General features: G+C 52.7%; 1 protein-coding gene across 1 annotated transcript; it reads left to right on the top strand.

The window, feature by feature from the left end:
- The first annotated feature begins 2680 nt into the window (after nucleotides 1-2680).
- On the top strand, nucleotides 2681-9877 carry AMHR2 (anti-Mullerian hormone receptor type 2). The gene is made up of 10 exons (XM_035729070.1): nucleotides 2681-2811; nucleotides 3544-3735; nucleotides 4002-4079; nucleotides 4264-4406; nucleotides 4534-4764; nucleotides 6112-6226; nucleotides 6371-6543; nucleotides 6746-6893; nucleotides 7064-7200; nucleotides 8082-9877. The coding sequence occupies exons 1-10, from the start codon at nucleotides 2760-2762 to the stop codon at nucleotides 8289-8291; spliced, it is 1479 nt and encodes a 492-aa protein (XP_035584963.1). The 5' UTR covers nucleotides 2681-2759; the 3' UTR covers nucleotides 8292-9877.
- Nucleotides 9878-9991: the final 114 nt, after the last annotated feature.

Raw genomic sequence — 9991 nt, 5'->3', positions numbered from 1 at the left:
ATAGCTCCTTGCTCATACCCCTTGGTCTGACCCGTAATTTTCTGGTTGCTTGTTGATATATCATCCTGCCTTTCTGGACTCCGAGATCCTGGAGGACAGGAAACATGCATCTCTTTGTAGGCCCAGCACCTACTGAAATTCCATTTTAAGACAGAGACCTTGGGGCACCTGGCTGGTTCAGTCGGAAGAGTGTGTGACTCTTGATCTCAGGGTCGTGAATTTGGGCGTCACGCTGGGTGTAGAGATTACTTCAATAAAAAAAGAAAGGCTGAGACTTAATATGTTCTGAGTGGAATGAATAAACAACTTATGTTAGCTCTGTAGACAGGGGGGTCAAAGGTAACTTATTGGGCCACTGCAGACTTGAATCGGGATCCTGATGAAGAAAGATCTTTGTGTATGTGGAATCCAGGGAAACTGTTTCTTTTTTTTTTTTTTTTTTTAAAGATTTTTATTTATTTGAGACAGAATGAGAGAGAGAGAGAGCACATGAGAGGGGGGAGGGTCAGAGGGAGAAGCAGACTCTCTGCCAAGCAGGGAGCCCGATGCGGGACTCGATCCAGGGACTCCTGGATCATGACCTGAGCCAAAGGCAGTCGCTTAACCAACTGAGCCACCCAGGCTCCCGGGAAACTGTTTCTATCCTGGGGTCCTTTCTCAGGACCTTCCTAATCCCTCAGCATTCAGATTATTACTCCTTCTATCACCACCTCACCCTATAAACTCTGGCTGGGATGTTTCTGTCTTTGAGAGGAGGAGTCACCCAAGGCTTTGGGGGAGGAGGCGGCCTTTCTGCCTCATCCTTACTTTGCTCCCCTCTGGAGGAGGTGGTCTCCTGAAACACTCCAGACACAACAAGCTATTTGACCTTCAACTCCCCACCTGCCCTCCAACCCCCCAGACTTAACTGATCTGGGAGCAGGAAAATAGCTCTAAGTACAACATTCCATCTCACCGGCAGGGCCCTGTCCCAGAAGGTCCCAGGGAGGGGTGGGCAGCTATCCATCTGCCTCTGGCCCTGGTCATTCCTCTGGCTGCTCCTTCACAACTACCGGGGCTTTTACTCTCTCCTTCCTTCATGCAGGCTCCCCAGGAGAAAGGCTCCAGAATTAGAGAGTTAATACCTATACCCTCAGTCCTGGTCTAAGCCAAACCGTTCCCAGAAAGGGTTTCTAGGCAACCACCAGGGGGACAGAAGGCTGGGAAAATGGAACCAGTCGCCTCTGACTCTAATTCTCAAGGGAGCCAACTGCTCACAGGTACGGAAATGATTACCTATTGTTGAAATGCCTTACTCTGGGGAAGAGTCTGGTGCAGCTGGACTCCTGTCTCCTATTGCAGCAGAAGTATAGACTTCTTCCATCTCCGTGCTGCCATTCACACTGCACACCCTGGGCTCTGCCTTCACATTATACAGTCCCTGCAGCTTAAAAAATACAGGAGGTAGACTATGGATATTAGTCATCAGAGGAGGCCCTTTTGCCCCTTGAAGCACCCTGAGTTTCTCCTATGTCTGCTGACCTCTGGTGGCGGTAGTTTGAACTGTACCCTCCCTTTTTAGTTAGTGGCCTGCTGGCAGGTAGTGGTGCATATTTTCTCAACAATCCAAATTCAAATATTCAAATACTGTATCAAATGGAAATATTTTTTATTGCTGAATTTTTTTTTCAGGCATCATAGAATAAAGAACAGGGCCTGGGCTTTGGAATCAGATTTACCTAGGTTCAAATCCTAGCTCTGCTATTTCCTAGCAGAGTGACCTTGGGCAAGTTACCTAAGCTCAGCTTTCTTACCTGTACAGTGAAAATAATAATAAATAAGTCAGTGGGAGGGCGCCTGGGTGGCTCAGATGGTTGAGCTTCTGCCTTCGGCTCAGGTCATGATCTTGGGGTCCTGGGATCGAGTCCCGCATCGGGCTGCCTGCTCCTTGGGAGCCTGCTTCTCTCTCTGCCTCTCTCTCTCTCTCTGTCTCTCATGAATAAATAAATAAAATCTTTTAAAAAAAATTAGTGGGAGAATGAGATGAGATAACTGTAAAATGCATAGCCCTAGCTGTGCCCTAGCAGATAGGTGCTCAATAAAAGTGTTTTTTTGTTTTGTTTTGTTTGTTTTACCTTCTCAGTGATTCTTTTCAGTGTATGACTCGATGATTTTTTAAATTTTGGTAACATAAAATTTACCATTTTACCCATTTTCAATGTGACTTTTTTTAAAACTCAGAAATTTTATATAACTCTTTTCTGATTCTGGAGTTTGGAAACTGAGGTCAACTTTAGTATGGTTTATGAAGCCTCTCTTTGCCCAGAGACCTACAGATCTGAGCCCTGAAAAGAAGGGATCTTGGGCACAGCTGAATGGCTCCATTGACCTCACTCTGGTTTCCAGCCTAGGAAGGGCTGACAGGCTCCAGCACTTTCTTCCAGGGTCCACAAAGGGCAGAGGCCTGAAGTTAGGCATCACAGGGTTCTCAGCCGGGCCTCTAAGACCCCCTCCTCCCACTTTGCAGAGCAGAGAGGAGGCGGCTGCAGAGAAGAGGATATGAGCTCGGTTCTCTGCTCCTCCCTCTCCTTGCTTTTCCCCACACCCACCCTCTCCCACACAGAGGCCATCTCCCCCACAGAGACTGGGAAGAGGGAGGGGGGCGGGGTTGGGGACTGAGGGATCAGAAGCCCCACAGCGCCCTGTCTCTGAAGGAAGCTCTGGCCAGGGCAGCTGTGCTGGCTCATGCTCCCCTCCTCGTGCTGCGTGCCCCCTCCGGCATGATGCTGGGGACTCTGGGCCTTTGGGTACCACTTCCCACAGCTGTGCGCGGTAAGTGTCTACAGGGAGGGGCAGGGCCTTTTCACTCACCCACGGAGGAAAAGGGGCACTGGAAGCAGCAGCCACCCCTTTGGAAGCGTGAGTGGGGTGGGTAAGTGAGGGCAAAAAGTAGAGCCATGTGTCCCCACGGTGAGGTCAGGTTCCAGACCTCTGCTGACCCTATTTCCTCTGGCTTTACCATGCTGGCCCTAGGGTATGAAACATGTTGCGTCTCTCCTTTTGGCTGCTGCTTTTGCCCCTGCATTCGTGCCCATCTTGAACCCTCCCCTCTCCCCACCCTGGGCCACAGCACCCCCAAGCAGGCGGACCTGTGTGTTCTTTGAGGCCCCTGGAGTGCAGGGAAGCACAAAGACACTGGGGAAGCTGCTAGATGCAGGACCAGGGCCCCCCAGGGTTATCCGCTGCCTCTACAGCCGCTGCTGTTTTGGGATCTGGAACCTGACCCAAGACCAGGCACAGGTGGAGATGCAAGGTGAATGGCCAAGTATATAGCAGGTGATAGCTAGGGTGGGAGACAGGTACATCCTGGGGTGGGGGTGACAGCAGCGGGAGAGGAGGAGAATTGGAATGTGTGGAGGGCAAGAAAAGCCTGTATGAGATGGAGGGGTTGCCTCTGATAGAGAAGGGGGTTATCCTCTCTGTTCCTAGACTCTATTATGCTCGCTCGCCCTCTCTTTCTCTCCCTTTCGCCCTTTCTCTCCTCTTCTAATCCCACCCCATCAGGATGCCGAGACAGTGATGAGCCAGACTGTGAGTCCCCCCACTGTGACCTGAGCCCCCGAGCCCACCCCAGCCCCAGGTCCACTCTCTTCACCTGCTCCTGTGGCACTGACTTCTGCAATGCCAATTACAGCCATCTGCCTCCTCCAGGGAGCCCTGGGACTTCTGGCTCCCAGGGTCCACAAGCTGTCCCAGGTAGCCACGCAGGGTGCTGGGGCCTGGTGGGGGCTGGGGCCCAGGTTAGGGTGAGAGGTAGAATCAGGGCCAGTTCTCACCCTACCCCCATCCCAAGTTGTCCTCCTCCTGGCCTTGAGAAGTTGGTTGCCTTGGTGACTGGGAGATAAGGGGCTTGTGACCAATGTGGGGGTGGGTCCAGAAGTAAGTTCTCTGAGGAGGGGGAGAGGAGCAGAGTGGATTTGGGGCAGGGTTCATCCAGGCTGCATTCTTGCCCTACTGTCCAGGCGAGTCCATCTGGATGGCACTGGTGCTGCTGGGGCTATTCTTCCTCCTCCTGCTGCTGCTGGGCAGCATCATCTTGGGTACTAATCGACTTCATCCCTCCCTTGTGACCCCAAGTCACTGCCCCAAAGCTCTGACCCCTCTCCGGTTTCCCCTGACCCCATGGTTCTGAGATCTCTACAGCCTGAGCCCCTTACCTCCCACAAAGCCCTTTTCCCAGTCTCCATGCCTATGCACCCTGACCCAAGGGCTCTTCTGCCCCAGCCCTGCTACAGCGAAAGACTTGCAGAGTACAAGGTGGGCCAGAGCCAGAACCAGAGCCAGAACCAGAGCCAGAACCAGAGCCAGACTCAGGCAGGGACTGGAGTGCTGAGCTGCCCGAGCTGCCTGAACTGTGTTTCTCCCAGGTGCCCGGGGGCGGGGGGGGGGGGGGGGGGGGAGGAGGTCCTCCAGTCCCTCCCAGAGGGTGTGCTGGGGAGGAAGCCTGGTCCTAATACTAGTGGAGGCTCGCACCCAGCACCATGTTCCCACCAGGTAATCTGGGAAGGAGGTCACACAGTGGTGTGGGCTGGGCGGCTGCAAGGCAAACTGGTAGCCATCAAGGCCTTCTCCCGGAGGGCTGTGGCCCAGTTCCAAGCTGAGAGAGCGTTATACGAACTGCCAGGCCTACGGCACGACCACATTGTCCGCTTTATCACCGCCAGCAAAGGGGGCCCTGGCCCCCTGCCCTGTGGGCCCCTGCTGGTACTGGAACTACACCCGAAGGTGAGGACCGAGGGACGTCTGTATGTCTTTGCCCGTGTGTGTATGTGGGTGCAGGGCTGGGTGGCAGCGGGGCCCTGCTCGTGTTTATTCTTCTGCTTCAGATTTCTTCTACTCTAGAACATTAAAAATGATTTTTTTGTTGTTTTCTTGGTTTTTTATTAGACAAGAAATACTTGCTAATATTTTTAACTCATGAAACATAGAGAAGGAGCAATCAAAACTATTCATTTTCCCAACCTTAAGGAAATATCTCCAGGCACGGCCCTCCAAACCCATTTACACACTCATTCACGAAGTATTTATGCACCATATGCCATACCCCCTGTGCTAAGACAAACAGCCTCGTCCCCGCCTTTGTAGATTTTGTAGAGTAGTGGGGGAGACAGAAGTGAATCAGGTAAACACAAAAATAAGCGCCAACTGTCAAGCGTGTTAAGTGCGGAGAGAGGAGGTGCCATGAGAGAAGAATAAGGGTATGTGACTGGAGGGGAGGGTCATGAACAGGAGGGATGAAGAGGACAAGGGAGGCAGGGACCAGACCACACCTGCCCTTGTGTGCACACCGGCCACCTAAGGGCTTGGGACTCTACTAGCCCTTGCAGTCCTCTCCCTCTGAAATCTTGAATTCGGAGAAGTCCTCTCTTTGACCATGTGCCTTAATGCCTAGCTCAAAAATCTCTGCTTTCTTGGGTTGGTTGGTTTGTTTAACTTCCCTGGCACACTAAAGGTGCTCAGTAATGTTTGTTGAATGAGGGGCAGTAATGCTCCTTCCCCTCCCAGTTTCCACTTGCTCCCCACTTTTCACTCTCCTTGCCAGCCCCTCTCCCGAGGGGCCTGCTCTCCCATCCAGGCCTGACACCTCAGGCCAGGTGGTTCACAGGGAATACCACACTGAGCTCACCTTGCCTCTTCTGCTTCTGTTGTTGTCTCAAGTCCCTAGGCAGGATAAGGTAGTTACTAGTGAGTGACCCTAGAGTCAGACTGCTGGGATTCAAGCTCTACTTGTTTCTCACCAAGTGACTTCCAGCAGGTTTACTTAGTTTCCTTTCAAGCTCCTCGTCTATAAAAGAGGAGGGACAGGAGTACATATCTCCTAGGGTTGTGAGGCTTTCAGGAGGCCTGGCACACAGTAAGCACTCAGACACTTGAGCTAGGATTACTATTTTTCCCATCAATCTGACAGACGCATGTTCTCATTTCTCCCCTGCCTCTTGTCTTGGCCTGGATGGATCAGTATGTTGTCTGCTGGGAGATGCAGGGGGAAGTCTGTAGATTGATCTCTGCTTCCTGGGGTGGATCAGCCACCTCCAGCTTATGTGTTCTCCTCTTTTCTCTGCTGCTCCCCAGGGCTCCCTGTGCCACTACTTGACCCAGCACACCAGTGACTGGGGAAGTTCCATGCGGATGGCACTGTCTCTGGCGCAGGGCCTGGCATTTCTCCATGAGGAGCGCTGGCAAGATGGTGGGTGACCTGGAAGTAGGAAGCCATGGGAATCAGGAACCACACTGCTATGTTTCTGATTCTCCCTTAGCTCGGAGGGGAAGAATTGGGTCCAAAGAGAGAGGAAGAGGATCCATGCCCCTTCAACCTTGGCTTCTCTCACAGGCCAATATAAACCAGGTATCGCCCACCGAGATTTGAGCAGCCAGAATGTGCTCATTCGGGAGGATGGGTCGTGTGCCATCGGAGACCTGGGCCTTGCCTTGGTGCTCCCTGGCCTCACCCAGCCTCCCACGTGGGCCCCTACTCAACCCCGAGGCCCAGCTGCCATCATGGAGGTGAGTACTCTGGATAAGGGTGAAGCCCAGGATGATGGCAGTGTTGCTGATTGAGATGGGCCCTTTGCTGTGGCAACAGTGCAGCAGTACCTATAGCATTTGGGACATTGCAGACTCTAGTTGGGGGGAAGTTGCATGGATGAGCGTTGCGGTGAGGCTTGCCCGGGAGATGGTTCTTGGCGCTCCACGCCTTTCTCTCCAGGCTGGCACCCAGAGGTACATGGCGCCGGAGCTCTTGGACAAGACTCTGGACCTACAGGACTGGGGCACAGCCCTCCGACAAGCCGATGTGTACTCTCTGGCTCTGCTCCTATGGGAGATCCTGAGCCGCTGCCCAGATTTGTGGCCTGGTAAGGATGGGTGCAACAGTGCCTCCTCTCCCCGCCCCCCATAACTCACCCACCCATTCTAGATGCACCTACCTCCTGACGCAGGAAGTTCTGCCCTTCTCCCTCATGGGCTTCCCACAAGGAGGCACCCCAGGGCTAGTTGACACCTAGCCCCACGTGCCTTTCCCCAGACAGCAGACCACCACCCTTCCAACTGGCCTATGAGGCAGAACTGGGCAGCACTCCCACCACCTGTGAGCTGTGGGCCTTGGCTGTAGAGGAGAGAAGGCGCCCCTACATCCCATCCACCTGGCACTGCTTCACCACAGTAAGAGGCCACCTGCTAGTGGGCTGGGGACCTGGAAAGTGTGGACATGGCTTCAAGGACTTGTCTACTGGGACCAGCCCATCTGCTTCTATCCTCCTCTCATCTGCCACCACTCCTGTCTCGTGTTCAGCTGGAGCTGGGCAAACTTGCTCTGCACCTCAGCTCATCCCCTTCTACCATAAGTCTCACGGCCCATTCCTGAGACAGACACCATCCTCCTGCTCAGACTTGCCTGGTCTGTCTCTCTCCTCCCCACCATTGGTTAGCCCTATTTCTCAGTCCCCTTCTCCAGGAAGCCCTCCTTAGCCTTGCTTCTGCCCTGAGCTCTACTCCCAAGATGGCTCCTCTCCTGGTACAATGGAGCCCAACATTCAGTCCGGTAATTCCTCACCCTGTCCCACACATCTGTGTTTCTGCCATGACTCAAGAAAAGCCAGTCCTGGGTATAAAGGGTTAAAAAAGTGGCCAAACAGTGAAATTTCAGGATTTGTATAATTAGTTTCCTAACAGGAAGCCCCTTTCCCTGCTACCTGGTCTGAAATCTCCACTGCACAAGTATCTGTTGGGTTAAACATTGTTTGCCTAAGACCCTGGTTGCCTGAATGGGAGGAGAGTAATTTCCCATCAGCATGTGAAGTCATTAACCTGAATTAGCTCCTCAGAGGAAAAGGGGGACCCTCTGGAAGACACCCAAAGAACCTGTCTCATTGGGAGCAAGACGCAAAGGGCTGGATTGCAGGGAGGAGGAAGGGAGGGAGGCCCCAGGGAGGATCAGAAGAGGAGTGTTGAAAACAGGGTAGTGGTGAACACCTTTCAACTCTGGGGCTACTCAGGGAGCCACGGAGGATCCCAGGATTAAGCCTGCTTCCCATTCTTCCCAGGACCCTGGCGGCCTGAGAGAGCTGCTAGAGGACTGTTGGGATGCAGACCCAGAAGCGCGGCTGACAGCGGAGTGTGCACAGCGGCGCCTGGCTGCCCTGGCCCGACCGCAGGAGGTCTGCCCCTCCCCAGAGAGCTGTGCCCATGACTGCCCACCTCTCTGCCCAGAAGACTGCCTCTCAACTCCTCCCCACTGCCGTTCCCCTTTGTAGGCATCAGCCGAATGTCTGCTCCTTCAGCATTCAGCAAGGCCCTTGTTCCGGGAATCCTCCTGTACCATGTCTCACCTGTAAATGTGCAGCTTATGTATAATCTATGTACATGTAAACATAAATCTGGTGATCGAATGCCCAGCTGCTCTGCTTCACCACTCACTACCTTTCCTATTTGCCGAATGCCTGGATCCTTCTGTGGGCATCCAGTACACTGCAGTCCTGACCAGGGCCTAAGGGGTGGGTGTGCATAGGAAAGAGGTAAAGTCAGCTTTATCTCCATGTCCTTGGGCCTTCCCCACTTCATGTGATCCTGGGCTCCTCCTGTCTCTCTTCTTTTCCTTCTCTACCACAAGCCTTCTTTGGGTGGGATCACAAGGTGGTCATTGGGGAAAGATGAAATTGCTGCTCTGCAGGTGCCCTTGTGGAGGGCCTGCCCAGGGTCCTGAGGCTGAGTGGGAAGGCCTCACAGAGCATAGGAAGCTTGGGTTTTCAATGCACAGTTTCCCGGGAGTGGCAGGGGCAGTAGGTGTAGTGTCCCGTGGTGTGGGCCGAAGCTGCAAGGAACCTGGGTAGCGGGAGCATAGTCTGTGTGGAGGAGAGAGAGGAGAGGTTCTGTGGAGAACTGTAGGCAAGGCCTTGTGAGCCCTACTGAGAAGTTCTTCCTTCATTTCTTTTTGTTCTTCTCTACTGGCTTTTCTTTCCCACCCCAGGCCCCTTTCATACTGGGCGCCCCAAAGGGACATTTCAGTCTGGATGCCTGGTTTATAGCCCTAGTTCGTTCGTTCGTTCTTTCTTTCTTTCTTTTTCTTTCTTTTTCTTTCTTTTCTTTTTAGTGTTTTTGTTTGTTTGTTTGTTTTTAAGTAATATCTATACCCAACGTGGGGCTTGAACTCCTGACCTCAAGATCAAGTCCCATGCTCAAAGCTAGCCAGGCATGCCCACCCTCCCCTCCCCGTTTAGTTTCTAACTGAGTGCTCTTGGGGAAGTTACATTCTCTTTCCAGGCCTCAGGTTTCTCATCTGCTAAATCCAGGGGTTGAGGCCTTCTGGTCTAACTCCAGTAGAGCAATGGGAAGGCTTTGACTTCACTACAACAGGATTGATTCCCGGTCAGTGACCAACGAGCCCTGTGTCTTTGAGCAAGTTACTAAACCCTAGGAATCTGTTTTATCATGTATAAAATATGGGTAAAAATACCTACCCTGTTTGCAGAGTTTATTCAGGGTAAACAAGAAATGGTGACAGGTCTGGTGCAGCACCTGGCCTCAGTGGACACTCTGTAAATGGGAACAGTTGTGACTGAACATTGAGATGATCTCTTGTCCCTTTCCATGTTGGTTGTTCCAGCATTAGCCTCTGCAGAGCCTGTCCACTCTCAAGCCCTGAGACTTCACTTTCCTTCAGAACTCTAATTTTTTACAAGACATCATCACGGGAACGCCTGAAACTAAACACATCGAAATCCAAGCTCCTGCCTTCACCGAGAGGCCTGCCTTACCCTCTTCCCTGGCTCTCAAAAGCACCAAGTCCCTCTCTCTCTCTCTCTCTTTTGGTAGTCTCTACACCCAACGTGGGGTTCAAACTCATGACTCTGAGATCAAGAGTCAAATGCTCTTCCGACTGAGCCACCCTGCACTAAGTTTCTCTTGGTCCTAGAGGATCCCCACAAGGAAGGTGTTGTGTCTGCTCTGTGACCCC

Source organism: Zalophus californianus, chromosome 9 (assembly GCF_009762305.2).
Source record: "Zalophus californianus isolate mZalCal1 chromosome 9, mZalCal1.pri.v2, whole genome shotgun sequence".
In the NCBI taxonomy this organism is placed as follows: Eukaryota; Metazoa; Chordata; class Mammalia; order Carnivora; family Otariidae; genus Zalophus; species Zalophus californianus.
The sequence above is the reverse complement of the archived record's forward strand: the minus strand, read 5'-3'. Positions and strand labels throughout refer to the sequence as shown.